The following is a 27,948-nucleotide window of genomic DNA, read 5'->3' as shown; positions in this document are numbered from 1 at the left end:
CTTTGACAATCCTGCAACCATGGGGAAATGGGTCTACAAAAAAGTTTCATTCAGATCAGGCAACCTGCGAGGCCACATAATGTTTATAACTGAGGGCCTTGCAAACACACTACATCGAGACAAGTGAAGATGGCGGATGTATTGAGTGTTCTTCGTCAGTATAACATCCAGAAAAAAGAAATCGTCGCTAAAGGAGATGAAGTTATATTTGGAGAGTTCTCCTGGCCGAAAAATGTCAAGACCAACTACATAATCTGGGGGTATGTCAGTGCTAAAATATCTATAAATCGCTTCTGTAGGCCCGCAGCTGAAGTTAATCGGTGCCTTGTGGTGCTAGTAACGGCGGAAGGTTCGCTAGCTACTAGCTAGTTGCTAAAATGCTAACCTGCTAACCTAACTCCTCTCCCCGTTGTTGTATTTCAAACTCTTTGGTTACTTTAGTGTGGTACTTACGTATTGTGCCCTAGACCACAGAGCATATTTGCTAGCCTTTATGTGTGTCAATTTATAATGATTTTCTTAACTTAAGAAGTATTTATGAGAGATGTAGCCACATTCAAACTTGCAGTAGTGGTGTGATGCTAACTAATTAGCGACGTTAGCTTATTTAGCTAGCGTTGAGTTGTGTTCCCATGGAGTCAGGGGTCCAGTGGCCCAAGGGGCAAGACTTGTGTTTTTAGTATCTACAGTCATGACTATAAGCAGCTTTGTTTACAGTGCAAAAAAGCAAACTTTGCTCATGCAACACAGACGACAATGAAGTTGCACAAGGATTAGTAGATTGACGTTAGCTAACAGGATAACTGTTGATAGTTCCGTGCTTGTGATTTCAGAACCAGTATTTCGTATTTTGATCAATTAACTTAACTATATTTACTTTAGATCATAGACTTATGCAATTTAGATTAACTTAAATGTGCAACTTACAGCAGTAAGTTGTACATTTTAGTCATGTGAGTGATTTTTATGTTTTTCTTTACCTGTGTTTCTACCTTCAGTACTGGTAAAGAGGGCCAGCCCAAAGAGTACTATACTTTGGACTCTATCTTGTTCTTGCTCAACAATGTGCATCTCCCGCATCCATCCTATGTGCGAAGAGCTGCAGTAAGTGCTCTAGAATAAGTTATCAGACTGCCTTAACCTGTCGGTGCTAGTACTTCATTAATTGGTAAAATATTATTAGAGGACAATTCCCTATTTCAGCCTTTGTTTTTGTGCTTTTGTTTTGTTTGGTTTTTTTTGGTCTCGTATGCAACATACTTTAAACATTTTTTCACAAATACCCTGAAAGTGTTTTTAGGTGACATGATTATATGTTGTTTATAGACAGAGAACATCCCTGTTGTCAGACGACCTGATCGAAAAGGCTTGCTGTCATATCTCAATGGCGAAAGTTGTAAGTAGCACTTGGGAGATCTATGGAGATTGTATATTGTGTTTCTATTGTATGCAGGATGTTAAGAATTTGTTTGTGTGTCCTTCTGCAATGTATTTACACTCTGTCCTGATTTTCTTATAGGTTTTGATTGAATAAAACATACAATAATGACAGGTTTAATTGATAAAGCCCAAGAGGAGGAACCTAGGTGTAGTTGGTCTCATTGATAACTTATTAATGCACTACTACTAATTTTGTCTTTTCACAGCTACATCAACAAGTATTGACAGAAGTGCACCCATAGAAATAGGTTTGCAAAGGGCAACACAAGGTAAGTTCATGACATATTTGTTCAGATCTAGGTCCACCAGTAGTAGTAATTTGTTTTATGAGCATAGGTTGACTGTTGTCATTGAATCTGATTACAACTTAACAAATTGTATCTTCCTATCAACAACATGTTTTCTATTAAAGGGTTAATTTGGGTCAAAACCAAATATACTTTGTGCAGTGAAATAATACCACTGTTCTGCTTTTTTTAGTCAAAAGAGCAGCTGATGAGGTATCTTCTGAAGCCAAAAAACCAAGGATTGAGGTAAACTGACATGAAATATCTTCAATAAGTTCCACTATAGTGAACCAATACAAATGTGAGCAGGGAGCTCTTTTCCATTTCAACCACATTCAAATTGAATTAGACCACAATATTTACATAGTAATATAATATTATAATTAAAACAATTTTAAAAGAGCAGAACAATTTAATTTAAGATGGCTGTTAAATTTTGATTGAATGCAATTTAATAAACATGGCTTAAAGGTCCAGTGTGTAACATCTAGTGGGAGCTATTGGCAGAAATTGAATATAATATTTGTAATTAAGTTTTGATTAGTGTATAATCACCTGAAAATAAGAATTGTTGTGTTTTTAATTACCTTTTTAAAATATGCCGTTTTTATCTACATAAGGAGCAGGTCCTCGTCCACGGAGGTCGCCATGTTGCACTGCCATGTTTCTACAGTAGCCCAGAATGGACAAACCAAACACTGACTCTAGATAGGGCCATTGGAGAGTTTTGCAGCAACCGTAGTTTCTCCTACATGCTTGGAATGGGAGGGTGATATGAGCAGTATTCAAATGGTTGCAAACTGCAATTTCACCACTAGATGCCACTAAATCTTACACACTGGACCTTTTCAAAGAATTGAACATCATTGCCATCTGGTTTTATTTAAAAAATCACAAAGCTTCCAAGGATTTTGCTTAGTGAAACATTTGATTGTCCATTTGGGTAGTATATATTTAGCCAAAATAAAACAGTTTAGTAATGAAAGAAATTCTTTTTGTTGCAGTTACAAAACTTAATTGTTGTTTCAACTGACTGCGTAACCAACTCGCTCACATGCAAGGCAAAAGGAACAGTGGTTAAATAGTTAACCATAATCCTTGTGCTGGACAGGGTAACTTATTAAATTTTCTTCAAAACATTAAGTGCATTGGTAACTGACCAATAATAAAATTGATTATGTTTTTATGTTTGATCTAAGGGAGTGTCAGTGAAGAATAAGGAGTTCTAAATTTATTGTGTACATCACTAGATCAAGTCCAAACAATGGTACTCTACCACTAACTAATTCACAATCGGGGCTCAACAATAAGGATTTCCCGATTGCCCGGGGCAAATAAAATGCCATGACGGGCAAGTAACTCTAGCAACTCACTTGCCTGATTGGGCAAGTGGTAAAAACAGAATTAAACACATGTATTTTTCCAGAGCTGATGATGGAAATAGCTATCTCCGCGAGCGAAAAGCAATACTTCATCGATACACCTGTTCAACAAGCATAAACATGTCATGTAGAAAGCTGTATTTTAATCTGCTCTGTCTGCAGTCTCATGTTTTACACAGCGAGCTAGCTCGGCTAATTGTGAATTGTTACAAATAAGCCCAATGGGGCATGTGAAGAATAAAAACTTAACCTTGAACCCTGACAATGAATGTAGGTGACAGAATACAGAACTTTTATAAATTCAGCACTGACTTGGTAAATCATAGGCATCAAACATTGCATCTTGTTTTATTCTGTAGTTTGCTTATAGTGTGTACAATGCTTTCATCTCAAGGATGAGGAGCGAGTGCGTCTGGATAAGGAGCGTCTGGCTGCCCGTCTGGAGGGCCACAAAGAGGGCATCGTCCAGACTGACCAGATCAGGTATAATGGATTTTCTCCAGCTGCATTTAAATATAATGTGCTCTCTGTATAAAACCATAACCTCTCCAATGTAAGTAATTTCACCACTGTGATTTTTGTCGACATACTGTAGTGTCAGTATTAACTGATCAATATTAATTTGATAGCTGTGGGTGTCATGTTTTACTACACATTGACAGCCATAGACCAGTACCTCGAAGCACTGAGCTGTTATAATGATCAAACTTTTCTCCTCCTCCTCCTCCTCTTCCTCCAGATCACTGTCCGAGGCCATGTCAGTGGAGAAAATCGCAGCCATTAAAGCCAAGATTATGGCCAAGAAACGTTCCACCATTAAAACTGATCTGGATGATGACACAACCCTGAAGCAGAGGAGCTTTGTGGACGCTGAGGTAGATGTCACCAGAGATATTGTCAGCAGAGAGAGGGTCTGGAGGACCAGGACAACCATTCTCCAGAGCACTGGAAAGGTCAGAGTCCACTTTAAGCTAATGATATACAATCAATGATATGACTCTGCAAACAGTGTTGTTTCTCTCTTGACAGCAATCGGTTGTTTACCAAAATGTCAGACTGTTCCTTCAAATACACCTGTGTCCGATTAGCACATAGATTTTGGGATTATTTTGTATTCTTACCTGCACATTGGCTCAGTATTGGACCTTGATTTCTGTCCTGACTGCGTCATTACACAGATTGTAAATGAGATTTAATGAACGAATGAAGTTCACACACAACATTTTATGTCAGGAAAGCATTGTTGCACTGACCTTTTGTGGGGTGAAAGTGTCTACTTTGTTGCACTTCCAATCACACACACAACAGAGATGTAGCAATGCAATGTCGTGTTGCATAACTTTTGGTTTGGGGTCTACAGGTGTTTTCAGCCTTGGCTGAAATACTTTACTTCATAACCACGGTTGTCATTTGGGAGTGGGAGGCATGACTGTAAGAATCTTTCCAAAAACACAATTTTAACATTGTACGGCATGTATTAAATGAGCCTTTATTATAATTATCATAACCGTGGAGAAATTTAGACCCTTCCCTTTTAATTGTAACGCTTTTGTCCTGATTTCACAAAAAAAGCAATGCAAAGCAGTCATTGGCACGTTGTTATGCAGCAACGCCTTCAAACAAGGCACATCTTTAGCTTGAAAGGGTTCATACTGATGTAGACTTTCACCAGATATGCATTTTGTGATATGAACAATGGTGAGCTCATGGTTTAGACTGAATGGACACCACTGGAGCTCACTAGAAACAAATTTCAGACCACCATTTGGAGCTTTACTCAAGACCATTTTATTGTACATACCTGAGTTCGAAAGCAGCTGTCCTATTTTACCAAACCTACTGAACTGTCAAGGACAATGTCCTTGTGTGTGTGGGGAAAAACCTCCAAACTGTGAAAATAGCCTGTGTGTAGCAAGGTGAAAATCTCAACCACTAGATGGCAGCAATAGCATGATTTTCATCCAGTGTGTATTTACTCTTAAAATATAGTATAATTTGGTACGCTGAAGGATTTTGGCATGCTCATCTGAAAGCCATTATAGTTTTGATTGGCTTTATGCTTAATTATACAGGCAGAATATAAATCACTTCCCAAATCTAATGTCTAGACCACGGTGGCTAAATTTGAAAACGTATATTTTCCTCTCTGTTTTGGCCTTCCATTCTTTTAACCTGGACATTTCTCACACCTAAAAAGTGTGCGTTTTGAAACTGTGCAAAGAACAACTTAACATTTATTTTCTCAGCATTTCATCTTTGTTGTGTTATGTCGCTCTGCCATGGTGCATGGTATGTGTGACGTTATGTTGTGATGAGGCAACATAATGTGACACTCAACACACTGAGGAGTTCAGGCACAGGATTAAAAGGTCAACTGTGTTGCCTGAAGACACTGTCGTTGTAAGCAGTTCACGTACAATAAAGACTGAAATCTGTTGGTAAAGACTAGCATTATATACAGCATTTTACTTCATAATATCAGGCTAAAACTCTAATGTGCCTGTAGATGGCAGTATTTAGTGTTTTTTTTTTTATTATTAATATTGAATAGGCAACTTGAAAGCACATAGTAATTACTATCAAGGACATCCTTTTTATATGTGTTTTAAACATTTCCATTGAAGGACAGTTTCATATGGTTTATCTGTTTACATCTAAGCCTTTAGCTAGGGACCCTGAAACCTTGATGGATTTAATTTATTGCCAAATGATGAGAAAAGCAAAACATTTCTGTGCAAGGGTGTTGAACTCATTTCCTTATGTGTTTCTCCTCTGCAGAACTTCTCTAAGAACATCTTTGCCATTCTTCAGTCAGTGAAAGCCAGAGAAGAAGGGCGAGCACCAGAGCAGAGACCAGCACAAAACACTACTCAAGTGGTAAGAATGACATTCTCTTTGCGCTATATATTGCAGTTTCTTTAAATTTTCAAGGAAGTTTAAATTTGGCCAGACACCAGTCAAAATAACGAGTGTGTGTATACTAATAGCTGTATACTAATAGGGTATGACTTGGATAAACCAGTCAATTGCTGCTTTTCCTCACACACTCCTTTTTCTCAAATAAATCAAGCTTGAAATTAACCAGAAGGTTGTGTGGAAAAGGTCAGTAGTTACTTAACGCATTAAAGCAGCGGCAAGTCTATAAATGCCTACTAGGATTTTGACTAAACCTTGTACTGTCAGATATGTACAGTAGTTAATTGTTTGTTTCGTGTTGTTTCAAGGACCCGTCCTTAAGGAACAAGCAGCCTGTCCCAGCTGCCTACAACAGATACGATCAGGAGCGATTCAAAGGAAAAGAGGGTGAGTTTTACTTGTGCTTCTGTAGCTAATTTTAGTCTTTAAAATTTACAAAAGAGCGCGTGTGTGGCAGTTAAGGAATACACTGAGTCACCCCATGACTTTTACCCCATTTACACCCGGTATCAATAAATGCATGTTAATGCAAGGTTCAAGTTTTCTTTAAATGGGGACATTAAGTGTAATAATTTGAAAGGTGCAAGCTTGTTATATTTTATTACACTTATGCTTTTGAGAATAAGCCATTTTGTACTGCTAGAAATCTGCAACTTATTGTGTGTTGTTTTCTTAGAAACGGAGGGTTTCAAGATTGATACCATGGGCACCTACCACGGCATGACCCTGAAGTCAGTGACGGTAAGATCAAAGCTCTGCTGTTTGCTGAACGGTTGTAAGAAGACTAATCCCAGAGCTGCACTGCATGTGAATTTCACTTTGCGCACATCCGAAAAGACCCATGTATAGTTATTGGGATCTGCTAGAGCTGCAGCTAACCAAAGCCTCACCTATTTGATGAGCACTTGTGTTTTTTGATGCAGTAAAAACAAAATTGTGTAACATATGATGCCTGTCATCATTGCCATGTAATGATTCACAGCATCACTCACACTCTTTCTCAAGTAGTTAAATATTTTTTTTTAAATCCTGCTGGTCTTTCTAATTCAATTTTACCATCTCAAAGAGAATCAGCATAAACCACAGAAAGGAAAGATTTTTCCTTTTATAATTTTTAAGACCGTCTTTAGAGGTGCATCATCTAAAGAATGTTATATCATGTTACTTGGCTGCTTGCCAGTAAGTCTTTGTAACTCTTAGAAATGGAATTTTCATGAGGCAGTACCTCACTCAAGTAATAAGAGGAACTTTTGTGTTACATTAAGTCCTCAAATGTACTTATTTAAATGTTATTTATTTCTATCTATCTCTCTCTCTCTCTCTCTCTCTCTCTCTCTCTCTCTCATTCTCTTAGTAGTGGACTTCATGTGTAAACCTCTTTTGAAATGACTTCATTGACTATTTGATACACATGTGGAAATGTTTATTGGCACTGTACCCAGTCGACGCTGCATATATTAAACACATACATTACATCTTACATTATTACAAAAAAGTAGCTTTTGCCCCACAGTGTAACACAGTTTATTCATTTGTAAAATATAACTGTGTACATAAACTCTCCAGTGGTTTGATTTGGACATATAAACAATTTTGATCTCTTTTGTACAAAATCATTTAAGAGCAATTCGTCAGTTTTTACGCAACATTTATGCAGAATTTTTTATTGAGTTCCCATATGGATAAAGTGTGGATTAATCCCTTGATATAAGTTAAAAAGAAAATGGGCTTGTAACAAGGAGAGTTTAATAGTAACTTTTTCAGTTATTGAGCTGGTTTCTCTTTGTTCATTCTGTTTGAGTGTGTCCTGCCTGCTCTCGCTCTCAGTGTGTTGACGCAGGCGTTGCGTTTGTTGCTCTGTAGGTGATGCCAGTATTTAAGTAGTTCATTGGGATGAAACCCATGTGATGTTATCAGCTGGCTGTACTTGCAGCTGGAATAAGACACCCTCCAGTGGTTGAATAGGAACGCATTGGATGGAGGAGTGGGCTCAATCCGGAGCTTGGCCAAGCATACTCCCACATACACATCCTCCAGATGCAGATGGCGGATACTTAGTGATGCTCGATAGATTTTCCTCGCCAAGTCTCCAGAGAAGACGTAACCAGTCCCAGAGCAGAAGGTGGGATACTTCTCACTGGGGTACAGCTCAGGGGGCATGTACCACTTACTATTTTTATTTCGGTTTGGTGCAAAGCCTCTCATATTATTACCTGTGAAGTAGTTCTTCTTAGGCTTAATTTCTGGCCTAAGGAGCTTGTTAATTAGGTACTCCGTGTTGACGAACATGTCACTGTCTGTCTTCATGACATAGCTGGCTCGCGGGCAGTGAATTGCCACCCAGTTCATTCCCATCAGTGTCTTAATGGTCAGGTTTTTGTAGGAATCCAGAAAGTCCTGCTGAATGATGTCATGATGCCTCCGGCTCTCTGCTTCTAGCATCCTCTGCTGTAAAAGTCCCAGCTCTCCCTCATTTTTCCCCAGCAGAAACAGCCTGATGAATCCCAGACCTGGAGCCACACTCTCATTCCCCCATGTCTGCCGTATGGCATTTCTTGCCTCCACCTGCCGAGCCTCCGTGGCTATCAGCAACACCAGAAATGGCGCAGGTCTGATCTCTATGCATTTTTCTGGCTCGTTGATGATATAAGTGAAAGGCCCATGGGTTATGGTGCCACCAAGATCTCCCTCTACACTGGCTGTCAAAGTGTCCTCAAGATTTGGGTCTCCTTGAGGAGAGGGGACACCTTCCTTCTCATTGGAGCTGATGTTAGCATCAGCCTTGAAAGTTGGCTGAGGAACAATGACAAACCTCCACACTGAATGTTGGGCACTGATATTCCATTTGGATTTGGTGGTATGAAGTTCACCACCTCCGTACACCACAGGATTGCCTCTCCACCATGGCATACCTGTGAGCCTAGGCAGCCACACCTGGTGAACCAGAAAGAATAGTACACCCAACAGTAAGAGGAGATAAAGAAGTTTAGCTGTATGTGTACAGCAGTGGCGTCGTCTCCACTGCATAGTTTCAGCAGGAATAATTCACTTAGACAGTCACACTTGTAAGGCCAATTGTCAGCAGCTTCTGACCAGATCTTGATCGCTGGAGGTGAAGTGTATGTAATGGGACCCAATATTGATAACTCATTTCCAGTGACGTAAATCACTTTGTTGTTGTCTGACAAGCCAGCTGTAAGGTGTGAGTCCGCTTTAATGTTGCATATCTAGTGATTGCCTAGGAGACAGACGAGAGGATATATTTGAGAAATAACATAGATACAACATGTCACATAAGCCTCATTTCCACTGCATGGTACTGCACGGCTCAACTTCGTTTTCCACTGCATATAGTATGCCCTCAATGTAGGCCGGATTCTTAACTGATCGTCATAGCGATGCCGCATGAAACTGTCATGACATAATCACATTAAAGATGCTATAATTAACATTTTTATATTGACAACCGATGAAATAACATGTCTGTGAAAGGTGTTCCTTGTGATGAACACAGAGAATTATCACCCAACTCTCCTTACTTGTCGTATTGTGTGTATATCAACGCAGTTCCCCTCAACTCTTATCATCATCTTTCAGCTCATTGTTTTGGTTTTTACGGCCCGCAACTTTACTGTTTTGGTTCACTCTCACCAGGTAGCTGGTTTTAGTAGAGGGGGGAAAAAATAAGAAAAAAAAAAGCTAAAATAACCCACTGACTGTACGCTAGCTGCCCGGCACCAAACCACAGACAAACCAAGTTAGTGACTAGCTGGTAAACATAGTGGCGCATTTAGCAGCCAGATATGTTTCCTCAGGAGTTGGTGGAGACTGAAACAGAGCTAAAAGGAGAGCGAATATTGCGCTTAAATTTGTCAGGTGGCCAGAAACATGATGCCAAAATGAATAACAATGTTGCTCCATAACTGCTGGATGTGTAAATAAGCAGCTGTTTGCAAACAAGTTTGACATATAAACTTCAAAGGTGATGACATTTCACTGTTGTTTACAGCTTGTTTCCGCTGTCCCCAGGTGGTAAATGCTGGTTTAAAGGTGGGGTATGCGATTCTAATCCAATACACGTCTTTGTCAAATTCAGTAAATATTTCCTCACGATCCACTAGCTGTTCGTTCAGTGTGTGTGCTGAAAAAACATCCAGTGTTTGTACACAGCCCTGGCTCTGTAAATGGGAAACAAAGTGGCTTCAGGAGCTGTAGGGACAGTTTGCTTACCCACAACCTAGCTAACTTGCTGTGTCGTTGTTCACTCTATATCATGGTATTTGTCTTGGTATTGGATTTAGCCAGAATCGCATACCCTACCTTTTTTAAGGTTAAGATTGAAAGTTTTATGATCTAGTCTTTAGTTTAAATGTCTCCAGCAGTCTGTTACCTCCTCTGGTGTTAGGATAAGTAAAGAAAATTAAAGTAAGTGATTGTAAAATGAATTTGGGGAATTCTGGATTCTGCGTCCTATGAAAGAGTATTGCCCTCTCTGGGAGAACAAGGGTGGTATATCTTCAACGAGGGTCCACAGAAGCTGTCTTTGACGGAAGCAGATATCAGACGGTCTCGTATCTGTCACCGTGGGCTGAAATCTCTCTCTAACCTTTTCCCAGCCAATGTACAGCATCTAAGAAAACAAAGGGCATATTTATCCTTAATTTTAAAGATTGTGACTGTTAGCTATCGAGCTAGCTAGCTAGCATAATTCTCAACTAGTTGACTAGAAAGTAAACTACCCCTACAAGTATATCCGTTATAATGCCGGATCGGAACTGGTGGTTTACTAATGCGCGATGTTCACCACACTGAGTGCCAAATAGCTAGGTAGTTAACGAAAGTACAAGAAGACTGTTGCTTAAGTACTACACCTGTGATATAAATAAACTGTGAATCCGTAACATGCAAGTGTTTTTCGTGGTAGCCCATCTTTTGTACGCACTGCTGGGATCGTCATCAGTTTATTGGCCCCAAGCAGTGGAAAATAAATCAATAACACAACAATAGTAGTTAGTAACATAGAATAGTGTGGTGAATGAGTATATCAGTGTCTTTGGCACGTTACAACCTACCATGCAAGAAAACACAGCGTAGTATTTTGCACGGCAGGCTAGGAACAAAAACTCTGTATACTGTTGACTGTATGCTACTCAAAGTTAGGCCACGTAATCTTCAGTTATTTGGTTAAGGAAGATCTTGTATTTCTTTCAGTAAAAGAATGAAGAGAATATGTTGCTATATGATGCTTTCTCAACTCTACATTATTTTGCTCTTGAACACTATGCAAATGAGGAATCGTTATAGAAAAAACAGCCTATGTTTGCGGGCTGCTAGCACCCTTAAGTGCAGTGTGTTCTCCGTTTTTTTGACTGAATTACACACTACCTCTTACGGACCCCAACAAGACAAAGAGGGGTTTGTGAGAGCTCACAGAAGCACTGACAAGAATTCTGTTGGCTCTCTTGCATGCAACAGAAATAGAAACTAGTGTTTCTGTACAGGATGGGAACACCCTTTGCATCCTGTACGATACGTAAAAACTTCACCGTAGCATTGTGTTGATGTGCATTTGCATTTTAAGCATTCACAGCATAAACTCACCTGTTTTAATCTAAGTACTCGTCTATTTCTGGCATCCATTGTTCCTGAATGTGATGAATTACAATCCTCACACACTGATCGCCCTCTTAACCAAACAACAGTCACATACATCTTTTCCGTAACGACTCGTGTGACAAATCCTCCTCCTCTTTAAATCCAACCCACATGTGGCTGTTACTCAGAAAGAGTAAAATCTAGTCCTCTTCGAGGCTCTCCTAGATATCTACCAGATGCATGCATGAGTGTGTCTGTGTGCGTGCACGGGCAGAACATGTGTCAGAGCTCCAGTGTTGCAGTCTCTCCATCTGCCTTAGCGCATTGTCCCCAGAGGCTTGATGCTAACGGTGCTGCGCTGCTGTTTTCTTTGGCCAAAGAGAGAATAGAGTCTGTAGTTGACAGTTAGCTGCAGCCCTGGGTCCTTTCACTGTCCTTGCTTGTCGTACTGTGTGTGTGTGTATATATCAAAGCAGCAGTGGATAAATGGGGATCTTCTCTGGACGATGCATAAGCCTTACATCTGTTTGTTCAGCTTTTCTTCTATTTCCATGCTGATCCTTGTTTCCGCTCGCTCTTCCTTTTCATGTAACTTCCCTCCCCTCCATGTGTTTCTCTGTCCCTTTTTTTTTGTTTCCACTTTCCTCCTCTCATCCTCCTCATTCAGCAGCCCCTCGCTATCCACTCTGCTGTCGTTGTGTTGTTTGCGAGAGGGCTAGAGGTATGAAAGCTGCGGGGGAAGAGGAAGATGAACGGGGGGAAGTGCTGTGAGTTATGTGTTCGTTCTGAAAGGCAGCTCTAGGCTTGGTGGCAGTACGCTCTCCCACCACGTCACGCCGTCTCTGCTGCTGTTGCTGCCTGCTCTAATAAAGGGGTGGGGGGTTGGGCTGCTGACCTACTTGTATTCACGCCCACTCTCCAGAAAGAGGAATAAAACATTATCTCAATTTTCCGTGTTGTGAAGTAAGAGGACAGGGGAGAGAAGCTTTTGTTTGCAGATTAATAACTAATCTGATTGAAAACATCAGGTTACATCTTCTTACTCAAAACCCTGTTTAGTCGCAGTCTTTAATGTGTTTCCTGCCAATCTCTCATACTGGATGATGATAAGAACCCAGATAATTACAACATTGTTTCCCTCATTCAGCTGTGGTTGTCTACAACGCCTGAATTTTCATATACAGTGTAGAATTAAAATGGCTGAATGACTGGGAGCAAATTTTTTTTTCTTCCCAAGGAGGGTAGGGAAAGAGGGGTGCTTGCTATTTGCATTTGTGCTCATGATCCCTTCAGATGCACTCTGCCCACCTTTTTATCAGGCTTGCACAGCTTTTTTCATACTCGAGTTAGCATCGTATTAGTTCGTGGTGCAGGCTAGGTGATAACCCAAAATGAGAAAATATTCTGTATATGCTTAAATTTATCTCTTTATAAACTGACAGACCAAGGGAAAGATAAGGTTGTGTCTTCCATTCACACTAAAATTGAAAAGTAGCTTTCTCAGCAGACATGAGGGTAATTTTGTGTCTTTATTATGCAATCAAAAAATAGATTTGAGACCAAAACTATCGACACTGGAATCAAGTTTTGTTTTGTTTTTTTATTGCAAGTAAAATTAATTTGTGATTTTAAAATGTATTAATGAAAAATCTAAAGTTTTGCTTTTGAAACGAAAAGCTTTTAGCTGTTAGCTGACTCTCGTGGGCGGGACCTACGCTGAAAGATGTAAGACACGTCCCTATTGGCCAGCCTTGATCAGAGTGACAGCTTGGCAACATTCACTGTTAGCAGACAACAGACAGAGTTCCATGGAGAAGACAGAAAATCAGTACACAGGTATGTTTACACATAACTTCCATCTTAGTGATAGCAAGAATGTTATGTTTGAACTGGTGCACGTCGACTGCTTTTGTTTTAACGATCTGTGATTATTGTAATGGGTTAAAAACAACAACCTTATTTTGTTAGCCTGTAGCTGCTAGCTTAGCGAAATAAGCTAGTTACTACCGTTACGTGCCCAGGCTGCCTATTAGCCAGCATGACGTTGTGCATGTAGCTACTAGTTAAGACAATTTAGGGTCAACGATCTAACGTTTAACCAGCTTAACGTTAGTTAACGTTAGTCACTTGCTCGTCTTAGGTGTCACACTAGCTGAGCTGTCTGGGCTTCTATCCACCTGTTTTTATGCTGTTCGATTTTTAATGATAGCGGCAGACCTGTGACCTGTCAGATCTGTGTGGAGCAATGAGGAGACTGTAACTTTCCTCACATTAATACATGAAACAAACAGAAATGTCACCTTTCCATCGTGTTTTCTACATTGTTTTTTTCACCGTTTGAGGTTTGATTGATGCTCACTCAATTACGTCATCTTGTCGCGCCCTCTTATAATGGAAAATTGGCACCACCTACTGCTTACCTTGACGCACCAAGTCCTAATAATCACATTACAGTAGTGGACAGAAACAAAGCATTCATCCACTTTTTTTTTTTTTTTTTTTTTTTTTTGATTTTTGGCCCACCAACCGAAATTACCTTTGGGAATATGGCTTTATGGTTACTTAGCTTTGTAAGTATGGGAATGTGTAGTGACATTGTTAATGACTTTTATGCTTTGCTCTGTATGATCACATTACAGTGTTGTGCACCTTAATATAAGCACATTAGGATTTTAAAAATAAGCGATTAAATTTCTTGCATCTTGCTATCATGGCTGCTTGGTTGAATCATTCTCAAGAGGATCCGTGCAGAGCCTTTTAAGGACTTGGTGGTAAAGAAACCAAAGCCATCTGCCAGGAGTGTATGTAAATCAACGCTTTATCAAGCATACACAGGTAAAGGTCATTATTATTGTACTGTCATACTGTTGGCTGTGTATTCATGATCATATTGTTGTATGTTACCAATTTGAACTTGTAAGAAGTGCGGAAGGACGATGAACTTTATACCTGTACTTTTAACATTTATGTTGTTTTTTTTAATTTAATTTTTATTTTTTTGTTTCAGGATCCCTCCCTGACCCATCAGTGTTGTCCCTTGGGGAAGAACTAAAAAGCCTCTGACCCCATCTGCTAATATCCTCTGTGCTGCATGGCTTGTCTGAGCTTTTACTGGTTGACTCCAGGTTTTGACCTGTGCTGCAAGGTTCACCACTGGCCATGTCAAACACCCAGATGCCCCAGCATCCCCCAAACCCCCTGTGAACGGTCCCAAACTTCCAACAGTACTTCCATTTGGAGAGCCTAAATGTCACACAGGAGATTGCAGCTATGATAGAGGAGGGCACACAAGAGCTGTCTCAGTGTCCATTATGAAAAGAAATGCGCCAGCCCAGCGTATCAGCCAGTAGGTTCTATGAGGTTTGCCAAGTGCGAGGGAGTACAACAAACTAGCGCAATGAAAAGCGGCCTTGAGCATGAACCTCAGATGATAGAACAATACTCAAAACTGTTCAATGTAAATGTCTCACCCTGTGGCTTTGACATACATCCCGATGCTCCTTGATGCTAGCCCAGATGCAAAGGTTTATGACCCTAATGTAGCTCCTAGTTTTGGGCTTGCAGAATTTAAATGCCCAGACATCTCTAACATTTCTGAGGCAGGGGATGTGTCAAATGTGTGAATGGCCAGGCAAAACTGAAAAGAAATCATACATTTTACTGGCAGGTTCAATTGAAATAGCTTGGTACATATATGGATGTGTATCTCCAGACTCTTTGTCTCCTATACTTGTCAGATATCTTACCTGTATATCTAGGAGCCTGTGTGTGTAAATATTTATAAACGCAATAAATTCCAAGAGACATGTTTTGGGGTTTTAAGTATTTTAGTAAATGGATAATTATCATTGGAACTGGTCTTGTTGTAAACACTGTAGAAACAAATGATAAAACGATTATTTTAGCTCACATTAGTGACTGTTCTTGGCAAGTTCTACACACACACACAGTAACATATAGTTACTGTATTATTATATTTGTATTACTGCAGAACTACATAAAAGACAGTTGTAAACAAATGGTTAAAATGCACTAACTAAATGCTCTTGGCCTAATGAGCATTAAGCTCACTGTAGTTACATTAAGCCACAGCTGATCATCATATCAAACAACACATATCAAACATGAATTCATACTTTGTGTATCTAAAGATAGTTGTGGAAGAAGTACTCAAAACCTTTACTTAAGTAAAAGTAGAAATACCATAGTAGAAGTAACAATACTCAAGTAAAAGTCATGAATTCAAAATGTAGGTATTAAAAGTACAGAAGCATTATCAGAAACATTTACTTAAGGTATCAAAAGTAAAAGTACTCAGTATGCAGAATGGCACCTTTTAAAAACGTTATTTTATTATAGAATATTACATTATTCTGTTTTTAAATCACTAACAAATACATGTAAGAATATTTTAATGTTGTAGTTCATCAATGTGGAGCCAAATTTACTATACTTTGTATACCAGTACAATATTTGCCTCTGACGTGTAGTGGGGTAGAAGTATAAAGTAGCATTAAATGGAAATACTCGAGTAACGTACAAGTGTGTCAAAATTGTACTTAGGTACCTGATTAAATGTACTTTGTTACATTCCACCACTGTCTAAAGGATCATTCATTAGTGACTACATCATTTAACAAAAACACATTCATACTCTAAGCAACAGGTGTGTGGCCTTTCAAATCAAGTGGGCAACAGTTGGTCCACAGCTAGTTGACTGTCCTGGACAAAGTTAGAGTATGAGTGTTGTCCCAGATATGATGCTCTTTCACTCTCGGCCATAGTTGGTGGTACCGCCTTCACCTGCATCATACTGTAATGGGCACTCTGAAACAGCATGACCACTAGATGGATGTATAGAACTTTGCTATACCTCTTGAGAATGATACAAACAAGCAGCCATGATAGCAAGATGCAAGAAATTTAATCGCTCATTTTTAAAATCCTAATGTGCTTATATTAAGGTGCACAACACTGTAATGTGATCATACAGAGCAAAGCATAAAAGTCATTAACAATGTCACTACACATTCCCATACTTACAAAGCTAAGTAACCATAAAGCCATATTCCCAAAGGTAATTTCGGTTGGTGGGCCAAAAATCGCAAAAAAAAAAAAAAAAAAAAAAAGTGGATGAATGCTTTGTTTCTGTCCACTACTGTAATGTGATTATTAGGACTTGGTGCGTCAAGGTAAGCAGTAGGTGGTGCCAATTTTCCATTATAAGAGGGCGCGACAAGATGACGTAATTGAGTGAGCATCAATCAAACCTCAAACGGTGAAAAAAACAATGTAGAAAACACGATGGAAAGGTGACATTTCTGTTTGTTTCATGTATTAATGTGAGGAAAGTTACAGTCTCCTCATTGCTCCACACAGATCTGACAGGTCACAGGTCTGCCGCTATCATTAAAAATCGAACAGCATAAAAACAGGTGGATAGAAGCCCAGACAGCTCAGCTAGTGTGACACCTAAGACGAGCAAGTGACTAACGTTAACTAACGTTAAGCTGGTTAAACGTTAGATCGTTGACCCTAAATTGTCTTAACTAGTAGCTACATGCACAACGTCATGCTGGCTAATAGGCAGCCTGGGCACGTAACGGTAGTAACTAGCTTATTTCGCTAAGCTAGCAGCTACAGGCTAACAAAATAAGGTTGTTGTTTTTTTAACCCATTACAATAATCACAGATCGTTAAAACAAAAGCAGTCGACGTGCACCAGTTCAAACATAACATTCTTGCTATCACTAAGATGGAAGTTATGTGTAAACATACCTGTGTACTGATTTTCTGTCTTCTCCATGGAACTCTGTCTGTTGTCTGCTAACAGTGAATGTTGCCAAGCTGTCACTCTGATCAAGGCTGGCCAATAGGGACGTGTCTTACATCTTTCAGCGTAGGTCCCGCCCACGAGAGTGGAGGATGAGCAGATATCAGCAAAGGACGATGTTTTCCAAAGAGAATTTTATTAACGTGGAAAAGGGCTTACAGCTTTTAAATGGGACATCTCCCATTTTGCCATAGCTGAAATTTTGTCTTAACTGTACATGACTGTTTTTATAACTTTTATTCACTTACATGTCTTTAATGAGTGTTGTTAAGCAGTCAGAACAATTCATTACCAATCAGTAGGTTTGGATTCACATGCTCACCAACTCAAATGGCAACATTTAGACACAGTATCATTATAAATATCACCCTGGGGTGGTGTTGTGTTTTCCAGGAAGGAGCATCTGCTCGGAAGGCCCAGACCCCAGCACTGCAGCCTGTCCCTCGTCCAGGTTAGTGTTAAATTAGTCGATTCAATATCCACGTACATTCATGTATATGTATGCTTACAATGTTTTTGTAAAGTTGCATAATGCTAATTTATTTTAATAACTACCTGTATTGGAGTATACATGTTGGTCTGTATTAGAGGGAGAAAGTGAGAAGATTGTGAACTTCAAAAAAGTTGTCTTACCGAATAGCATTGGTAGCAGAGGATAGTTAGCAACTACAGAGTCCTGCGAACATTGGACGTTTGAATTGTTTGTCATAAAACAAAAAAAAGATGTGCACGGTGAAAGATTGTAGCCTGCCAAGTAGAGCTGCACGATATGTAAAAGTATATAAAAGTCTTGATTCTACAGGAACAGTGAGGGGAGAAAACGCTGCATTATCCTACCAACCAATCAGTCACACTCTTCAGACACTAACCATTTGAGTTTTGTTGCTCTAGGGGATTTCCTCTTTGCTACTATCTGTAAAATGTCCATGTAGAATTAGACAAGGTGGGATGATGCATTTAAGGTACATGACCAAAACATAAGGTAACATTCTTCAAGAAAAGAAGCTGTGACCTAAGGTTGTCGGTACTTTGCTACTTTTTCGATACTACATGTTTTAAAACGATACAATCTCCATTAATTATACATTCAATATTATCGAAAATGTGTGTGTGTACAAAAATGTATTAATTAATAAATAAAAGAGAGAGGGGAAAGAACAGATCTACAATCAGATTTCCGACCCAAGGCTGCACAGATGAAACAACTGCCAAGAAAATCAACTGGTCCTCAATATGTGTTCAGTGACATTTTCTGTACCAGCACTGTGTGCAGGTTGTTAATTTAAGTTCAAAAAAAAAAAAAAACTTATTTTATGTGCCTTTTTTCTTTTTGCCGTGGATCGAAAGCGGATATCGAGTGTGTTTTTATATATTTTTTTTATTCTAGTATTGTATCGAAGTTTAAAATTCTGGTATTGTGACAATCTTACTGTGACCAGGTTTTATACTCTTGATATTTTTGGCTCGCTTGTGCTCACCCACAGAGAAAAATAACAAGGAACTCCCCTCGGCCTTGAGCAAAAAATACCTGGAATACCATAGAAAATATGCACATGATTATTGGATGAAACTGCCTCTGTGAAGGGGACTTTTGTTTGGCGAGAAGAATAACATGTCTGTTTCACTCCTCAGCAAAAACTTGATTCTGATAAAATCCATGCTTGGAAAATGATTGATACTTAATGTTGTTGGTCATAACAGGAGTAAACTGTAACAATAGAACAGCAAAGCAGTTTCATTGAGGATCATTTGTATCATTATTTTGCCTGCTCTGTGAAATGTAATGCTATCTACATATGTGTGTATGTGCACGTATGTTTTTCACATAGTTCGTCTTTTTTCCCTGTAGTTTCACAAGCCAGACCTCCACCGAATCAGAAGAAAGGTACACTACTTTCACTCAGTTAGATACTATGTTTTTCATCATATTTTCATCATAAAATACAGTATACTGTACATTATGTAATATCTGTTCTGGCTTACCATTCTGTCATAACAGCCTTTATTTTAATGTCTATTCGTTACTACCTGTTTTAAAACCTTTTATTGTGACTTTCTGGACAGGGTCCCGGACACCCATTGTCATCATCCCCGCCGCCACCACCTCACTCATCACAATGCTCAATGCTAAGGATCTTCTGCAGGATCTAAAGTAAGTGTTGCTCTTTTTTATCTTTTTCTTTCTTTTAATTTGCTCATTGTTACACTTTCATGAACCAAAGGCGACAAGTCTCTGCTGCGTTTTATGGGATCATTGTTTTCTGCATGTCTTATGTTATTTTTAGTATGTCAAACCTTTAATATTGATGCATTTAAATTTTATTTTATTTTTTTACATGTTAAGGAGTACAGAAAGTTGTTGACTCGCACAGTTTTTATAAGTCATGAGACTGCTGCACTGTCAAGGAAGAAACAGTTTGTAAAAAAATAAATAAATAAAAAATAGTGAACCGCATAGGGCCCAAAATTGATCTCTGTGGTACACCAATCCTTTTTTTGTTATCTCAAAAGAATTATCTCAGTTCTAGCTCGAACTAAAACTTTTCACCAAACATTTTCATTTATTTATTACATCACACTCATGCAGCAATCACAGCTTAGTATGATGTTGCATGAAGTCAGTGCAGGTATCATGCTGGTATGCAAACTTAAGCCAGTTGTATTGCTTCCCAGTTATTAAATTGAAGTAGTTGAATTATGGACGGCTGTGTGGGAAACACTGTGTGTACACACAGTGTTTCCCACACAGCCGTCCAGGCATAATGGCCACCAAAGTATATTTGGCGACCCTTTTAGCATTTTTTTTTTGTTTTTTTTATCTGACAGAATGACGCCATCCACAATCAATTAACTAGTAGACAATCTCTCCTCGCTCTACCCTTGTTGTGTTTTTTGGGCGACTTTATAAAACCTACTGCTGATGAAGAAAGTCAACAGAGCAGACACATACAGGGAGAGAGAAACAGAAAGGGACGGGGCAAGCTGCTGTGTGTGCAGTAAGAGACAGAGGTGTGTGGGGGGGGGTGACTGAAGGGAAAAGCAAGGTGAGCAGATTAAAGTAGTTTGTGAGTAAACACTAAAATAAGGTGGAGAATTAAGTAGGATTAATTATGAGTCTACAAGCATACAGATCACATTTCTCTTTGGATTTGGTGATTTTACATAATGTCAGCTCAAGGTAGTGTATCACTCAACAGTTTTTAAACCAAGGGTCATTGATTTCTGCCAGAGGTAGACAAAAGCAGCTTTTTCAGCTCATTTATAGCTGACGACCCTGGATTTTATCAGCTGAAATGACAACTTTTGCTGGCAGATTTGATCTTTTGTAGCTAGCTAGCAAGCTAAATATGTTAATGGTAACTCCACAAGTTGGATGGCTTGCTGTCTCTTGCTTACTTTTAATGCCTTCAGCTTACTCATTTTAAAATCAATAGTCCTGTAAAAGGGGTCTGTCTTATGCACTTGATGGCTACATGGATCATATTGTGCTAAAACATAGAGGCTAAAGCTGCATGTTCCAGGCTTAAAATTGGCATCCTCACAAGTCAACGATCCATGTAGGGGAGACATGGAAATAATCAAAAAAATGCATTATTGCAGTAACTTAGTGATAGTATTGTAAGTATGAAAAGGAAAAATGTAAGATCAGGCTGTTATTTTGTTTTTAATATAACCCTGTTTCGCTGCTTAGCTGATATGTCTTTGTATTTTTAAACCGTATGTTTTCATTTTTAGCATTACTAGAGAAAAGGCTTATAGCATGAGGGCCAATGTGATTGACAAATGTAACACTACCTGTACCTGACCTGTAACCCACAAACTAATAGTTAGTTAATGATGTGCTAGCTCTTGGCTTTGCAAGTAATGCTCGGTTACTACTCTGGATAGTACGCTAGTTAGCCAGACATGCTAACTTTTGCAGCCTACGTCACAGCAGAAAAACAGTTTTTACCCAGTTTCTTACAATTTTGCTCCTGCATTTTTGATTTTTGGAAAGTAAAAAAAATTCACCATCCAAACTCTTTAAATACCGATTATCTGTCTACAGCCCTATAGACATTTCCTCATGTGGAGAAGTCCAAAGTTTGACAGACCCGCCATGCGGTTGTTAAGCTGCGATTGGACAATCACTGTTCGAGGGAGGGTTTTAGTGAACTGTCAGTTGACTGTAATGTGTGCACTTGTGTTTTTTTTTTTTTTTTTTTTTTTTTTTTTAAGTGCATAACATGGACAAGAAATGAGAAAGTATAAACTTTGTTTGTACCATACCAGGTTTGTCACGCCAGAAGAGAAGAAGAAGCAGGGCATCCAGCGCGACAATGAGGTTCTGCTTCAGAGACGCAAAGACCAGATCCAGCCTGGTGGCACAACACTGAGTGTCACTGTGCCGTACCGTATCATTGATCAGCCGCTCAAACTGGCTCCACAGGACTGGTGAGAACATTTTCCCACCAAACAAACTTCATGTGGAGAGATCCAGCACGGGCTGTGGGGTTGGCAGAACATGTGAAAATGTCTAATTTAGTAGCTTACTTTTACTATGAGCCTGTCTGACAAAATACTCCTTTTTTGTATAATATAATCGCATATATTCCTGTATTGTCTAGTTGAAGCATGCAAAGGATTTGATCTTAAACTGAATCTTTTTCAACATAAAATTTTGTCTTTCTAGAGATGAGAAGTTACAAGTATACAGCCTGTTGTTTGCCTTAATCGTTGCATGAAACAACCACTTGTCAGTCCACTCCTCAGATGGATTATCTGTTGACACCAGGATCTGTGAGAATGAGTCATTTGTATTTGACAAATATGACTCAGGATTACACATTCAGCCTGTGTTATTTGAAGTTTTGTTTTTGAGGATATTTCAGAATTTGTGTTCTAATTGATACAAAATACTGCAAAATATGGTTTTCACATGTTTTTGCATGTTGACCCTGAGATAACGTGGCCCCTTTTCACACACACATTGTTAACCCAGGATTAATCTAAGCCCAGGGCTATATGATTCACACTACAATTCTACTAGCCCTGGGTGAAATGACTGTTAGAACACGCGACTAATGTTTACATTTCTGTTTACATTCTATTTACTTTACCCCCGTGTTTAGTTGATTTTCAGCAGATAACCCCGCAAACTCAGGGCTAACCCTGCTCCAGAGCAGGCCAACAAGTCCTAGGCTAAAGTTGGTGTTAGCCCACTTTGGAATGTGCCAGTGTGAAAGCTTTCTTAGCCTGTAGCTAACAGATTCTAAGAATGCTTTTAGCCCTAAAGTCCCGTTTGTTGTTGTTAGATTTTTATGTGGGGAGAGGGTTGCTGTTTCTGTTAATAATTTTTTTTTTTCTCAGTTGTATTTTCATTATGTTCACACTGACAGGCTTTACATCCTGTCGTCATGGTGGCAGTGTGGTGTGTGTTGTAACAGGGTTGTTAACACCTCATTCTTGCTTATATTAGATCCATATTAGAATAGTGGATCTTTTTATTTAAATGTAAACCCTCAGTACACAAACCATACAGTACAAAGTGCATTCAATCTACAAGTTAACAACACAGTTCAAAGACAAACACATAATGTCACTTCCCATCAACAACCTGTGAATGTCTCTTCCTGCAGGGATCGAGTGGTGGCTGTGTTTGTCCAGGGTCCTGCCTGGCAGTTCAAAGGCTGGCCGTGGCTGCTGCCCGATGGATCTCCAGTCGACATTTTTGCCAAAAGTGGGTGATGCAGACTTTAAAGTTCTTCAGAAATTGTTACCATAACAAGGTGTCAGCCATAGAATATGATTTACATCATTTTCATACTCCTTAAACCATTCAGTGACCCCTCGTGCCCTATGGATGGGGGCATTGTCATCCTAGAATAGACTACTCCCATCAGGATAGAAATGTTTCATCATAAGATAAAGGTGATCACTCAGAACAACTTTGTATTGATTTGCAGTGGACCCAAACCATGCTAGCAGAATGCCCTATTATTTCTTAGGAAATTCCTACTCATTCTGCCTTAAATCATCAAAAAAGCATGGATTTTATCAGAATGCAATCGCAACTAAACACGAGGCGCATGGCAAGGTGTTGAACAAAACTTAACTGTTCTTCTCGTAGACAGAATCTTTTTAAGACTCAACTAAATGTTCTTTAAAATTACAACTGGGAACTTGGTAGAATTGCAACCCAATTAAGAAGGCATGTCTCTATTCTGCAAGCAAAATCATAAATGCCCAGCCTAACTGCAGTCAACCAAATTGAACACATTCACTGACAGTGAAAACAGAGATGTTCTGGTTGATCACAGTTGGCGATCGTCCCCTCCAACAAATAATTGATTAGTCTATCGACATAAACTTAATCTGCAGCTATTTTGATAATCAATTCATCGTTTTTCAAGCAGCAATGCCAAAAATATTTGTGTTCCCGCTCCTCCATTTTGAGGATTTCTGTTTTTATGATTGCAAACTGAATGTCTTTGAGTTTTAGATCAGACAAAACAAGACATTTGTCACCTTGGAGTGGAAAATGTGAGGGGCATTTTTTGCCATTTTCTGACATTTTATAGACCAAACAACTAATCTGTTAATTGGGGAAAATAATTGGCAGATTCAGGAAATGTCTGCATTGTACCCAGCGACAGACACTGATCTTTAGTGTTTTGGTGACTTGCAGGTGAAAAGACGTCTAGCTGTCTGTCAAAACTAAATTACATTTTGTGGAAAATAGTGTTTTAGATAATAGCCTTTTTGTAAATGGCATTCCAGTGACCATATTTTTAACATGCAACAGGCTCCACAGGATCTCCTGGTCATTTTTGTGGCAAAAGCATTTAAAACTCCTCTCACACATTATAGTGTTACTACGCGGGTTTAAAAGTGAGGTGCCACTGCAGTGATGGTGGCTTGTTTTACTTCCCCGTCAATCTCTGATTCATCTATATATAAATGTTTTGCGTGCATGTTTCCCCTCCAGTTCGAGCCTTTCATTTGAAGTATGATGAGGCAAAGACAGACCCCAACGTGCAGAAGTGGGATGTGACCGTCCTGGAGCTGAGCCGCCACAGGCGGCATCTGGACCGGCCTGTCTTCCTGCGCTTTTGGGAAACCCTCGACAGGTCTTTCTTTATTCTTGTTCATGTTCATGTATACCCATCTGTTTGTTTGTATAATGCTATTTGTTATGTAGCAGTTACACCGAATTATATTTCAAATTGCACAAACTCACTTTTCCTCCCTTCTCTTTCTCGTTTATCAGATACATGGTGAAACACAAATCTCACCTCAGGTTCTGAGCCCAGATCAGAGCGTCCATCTCCGACCTTCCAACTCTACTCGGCCCACCTCTTGCAGAGGTAGCCCCTCTCATCCAAGCTGCCATCCCATCTTTCAACATGATCCCCATTAGAAGGGGGACAGATTATCCAGTGGACTTCCTCCAACCCTTCCTCGAAGACTTGTAATGCTGGATATGTTGCTCTGGACACTGAGAGGAGATTTAGGGGAATTTTGTGTTTTTTGTTGTAATTGTTTTCTAATGTTTTCATGTAGTTAAACAAAAATACCAAAATATGTTTTATATAAAAAGGCATCAAGAAACAACTTAAATGAGATATTTAGCAACATGATGGGGTCGGAAGGAGAAGAGGTTTGCATTTTTGTCAACTCAGAACTGTAAAAACAAAACAGCCACTGAGTTTGAGGAAAGAGACTTCCTATACACTTAATATTTTGGGGGGTGGGGGGTGGTGTGAATGTACATATATGTTAAAACATCAGTCAAGCAGTCCGTTCCTAGCTCAGTTTTTGACAGATCAGCGCATCTCTTGGTCATGCAATGACCTTGTTAAAGTCTTCTTTTTCTTCTTTGTTGGTGTTGTGCTAGAGGAGAGAAACGATGGAAAGTATTGCTTTAAGTCATCACATGAAAATAGACAATAAAGCCTCAGAGGAAAAAAAGATCTGTGTACTGCCTATTGTGGATGATGAGTGTTCACTCTATTAATCATCTTTTTCTCAGTAGTTTCATTTACCCCAAAACGTCACAGCTTTACTGTGTCTGTTGCTTTTTGATCATTTCCTTACTAAATTTGTTTGGGAATTTGCACCACTAAAGTACACCATCAACTGGCTGCTGCAGTATTATGTAATATTGTGGACCTGTCTTGTAAAAGGAGCCCTGTGTCAAAATCTAGTTCTAACACTTCTAGTATTGTACTTTTTATATTAAAAGTAAAATGGTGCATTTTGTTAAATTAAACATACAATAGCTGATAGTTTGGCCACTTGGGGGCAGTTGAAACAAGCTGTCAACACAACATTGACACGTTATTACCTTTTTAAGTTAATATGGTGAACTTTCTGAATAATATATATTCGTTGACGTATAATCAGACCAGTTGTGTTTTAATGTAGCTCACAGTCATACTTCACATACTGAGTTTACTTGGGCTTAAATTAAAGCCATTTACAAGGTAGGACAGAGGTAAAATTTACAAAGAAGTTAAGAAATTGGGAAAAAATGTTACAAAACTTGACTTTTCAGTCCCGTTTATTGATCAACTGAAATATACACCTGTGGAAATCACTCGGCTATTCATCTCAAGTCACATCAGTGCTTTGGCCAACATAGGCATCAACATACTTCTGAAAGACTTGTGTGGCCATCTTCCAAACATTCGTTTGCCTCATTTTGCGGGACGCCCACAGCCAGCGCGCCTAGATTTTCCCATTCTGCTGCTCAAAGATTAATGGAGAAAAAAAGCTTTTAAAGGCTAAAAAAAAAAAATTAAACCTGACAGCATTTTGCAGTAATGTCAGGATGAACTTTTGATATATTAACTTTTGCTGAAATGGAACATGTACTCTCTATCATGTGAAGCAAATGTAGGCTTGCTGCAAGGCTTTTGTAGCAAATCCTGACTGGGTGTCCTGGTTACAGTCTAAGTGTTGAAACCCCAGTAACTATTCTCCAGCTGTAATGCCAGATGAAGTCTGTAGGGGATGTTCCATAAATGAAGAGTAATGAGCACTTTATCAGCACTGCTCAGTCCACACAGTGGGTGATTAAGTAGCTACTTCTAAGGCTTCTGGCTGAATTGAGAAAAAGCGTCAAATAGGAGGAATCTGGAGGCAATTTGCACAAATTGAAAGGAGCAAAATGAAATATCTCAAGATATTATGATTTATGTTTTCTTGAGCTAAACCAGACAGATGAATTTCATTATGTCAACAAGGCCTTTATTCCCCACACTGGCACAACACAGTGTCTTTTATATCCTCCTTCAGCTCACTCGTTTTCAGTTCACTGCATTGGAAGGGATAGATTGTATAAGTTGTGAGAAGAAAGATGTAATGTGGCAAGACACAGATGTGAAGTTGAATAAAGTTTCAATTTGAAATAAAATATTATAAAATCATTATAACTGTCATAAAATGTTATAATGAAAAGATCAGTCCCTTCAGGGGCACCTGGTGATGTGTGGCCTAGGGCACCAACATGTCTGTTAATGTGTTTCGTCCAATGTTGTTGTGTTTTAGCCCTCAGGGCCACCGTAGGACAAATTCCATTGTATGCATTTTTATATTCATAAGTCAGAGAAACATTTCTCGGCCTCCGCCTGACTGCAGCTCTGCAACTTACAGGTGTTAAAATGTGGCTCCAATTACAGTAACACTTGTTAATATACATTAAGACATTTTCACTGGGGGTGAAAAATTAAAAGATGTCACAAACAAGCAGATCAGTGTGAAATTGTGTGCTTTCATTTCATCTTCTTTTGAAACAATGCAGAGCAGTTAGGTAGAGCCCTGAAATTGCCGCCACCGACGCATTTGGGGAGGGGAAAAATCAAAGAGAATTTCGCTTTTCTTTTTAGGTCTGCGTAAGAGAAACTTTGCCTAAAGAGAATGGTTTATCAAAAGGAAGAAAAAAGGGAATATGGGAATATATGCTTATGTGTGTGATGTGAGATTTCTGTTTAAAAGGATTTTTTAGTACAAACCCTTCAAAACAACCAAGCACAAGAGATTATGGAAGATAAGTCTTTCTGGTTATTAATCAGTGAGGATGTCAACATTTCTCAGTATGCAAAATATATGCAAATCAATTTATCAGTTAATGTAATATTTAATTCTGCATCCTCATTAAATGCTCCTTTAAAACAAAGATGACTGATGTATTTTTCAGTTACAGTTTTGATCTGCATTAAATGAAACAAACAATATTACACTATTATCACTTTAAGTAGATCATCATGTTGATGAGGCATTAAGGTGCAATTGTTCAGCCCACTATTTTGTCTTAAGGCTTGTGCTTGCTTGAACCAGAGAGAATAAGCTTTCTGAAACCATCTTTGATTTGCGTCTGTGGTTGTGGTATACTAAATGTGTATTCGAAATACTAACTAAGTACACTATATATAACTAGAAATATAGATTATTTAAAATAAATCTTCTACTCTTTTATGTTAAGCACATTTACCACATTTAAATTCTTTTCTTA

General features: G+C 39.0%; 2 protein-coding genes across 4 annotated transcripts; one reads left to right on the top strand and one right to left on the bottom strand.

The window, feature by feature from the left end:
* The first annotated feature begins 16 nt into the window (after positions 1-16).
* On the top strand, positions 17-27,185 carry cdc73 (cell division cycle 73, Paf1/RNA polymerase II complex component, homolog (S. cerevisiae)). The gene is made up of 17 exons (XM_044218537.1): positions 17-260; positions 999-1,104; positions 1,327-1,396; positions 1,647-1,709; positions 1,921-1,973; positions 3,504-3,592; positions 3,849-4,062; positions 5,888-5,986; positions 6,334-6,412; positions 6,702-6,766; positions 17,847-17,904; positions 19,303-19,338; positions 19,518-19,605; positions 21,726-21,887; positions 23,072-23,172; positions 24,421-24,562; positions 24,703-27,185. The coding sequence occupies exons 1-17, from the start codon at positions 130-132 to the stop codon at positions 24,737-24,739; spliced, it is 1,593 nt and encodes a 530-aa protein (XP_044074472.1). The 5' UTR covers positions 17-129; the 3' UTR covers positions 24,740-27,185.
* On the bottom strand, positions 7,432-17,459 carry LOC122886401 (beta-1,3-galactosyltransferase 2-like). Of its 3 annotated transcripts, none has more exons than XM_044218540.1 (2): positions 10,416-17,459; positions 7,432-9,263 (listed from the first exon to the last, which is right to left on the bottom strand). In XM_044218540.1, exon 2 carries the CDS (start codon positions 9,050-9,052, stop codon positions 7,790-7,792), a length of 1,263 nt encoding a protein of 420 aa, XP_044074475.1. In that variant the 5' UTR covers positions 9,053-9,263; positions 10,416-17,459; the 3' UTR covers positions 7,432-7,789. The 3 variants fall into 3 exon arrangements, with proteins under 3 accessions (XP_044074475.1, XP_044074473.1, XP_044074474.1); XM_044218538.1 differs by having other exon boundaries at positions 7,432-10,655; positions 11,627-17,459; XM_044218539.1 differs by having other exon boundaries at positions 11,627-17,459.
* Positions 27,186-27,948: the final 763 nt, after the last annotated feature.

The sequence above is a fragment of the Siniperca chuatsi genome, linkage group LG13, assembly GCF_020085105.1.
Source record: "Siniperca chuatsi isolate FFG_IHB_CAS linkage group LG13, ASM2008510v1, whole genome shotgun sequence".
NCBI lineage: Eukaryota > Metazoa > Chordata > Actinopteri > Centrarchiformes > Sinipercidae > Siniperca > Siniperca chuatsi.
The sequence above is the reverse complement of the archived record's forward strand: the minus strand, read 5'-3'. Positions and strand labels throughout refer to the sequence as shown.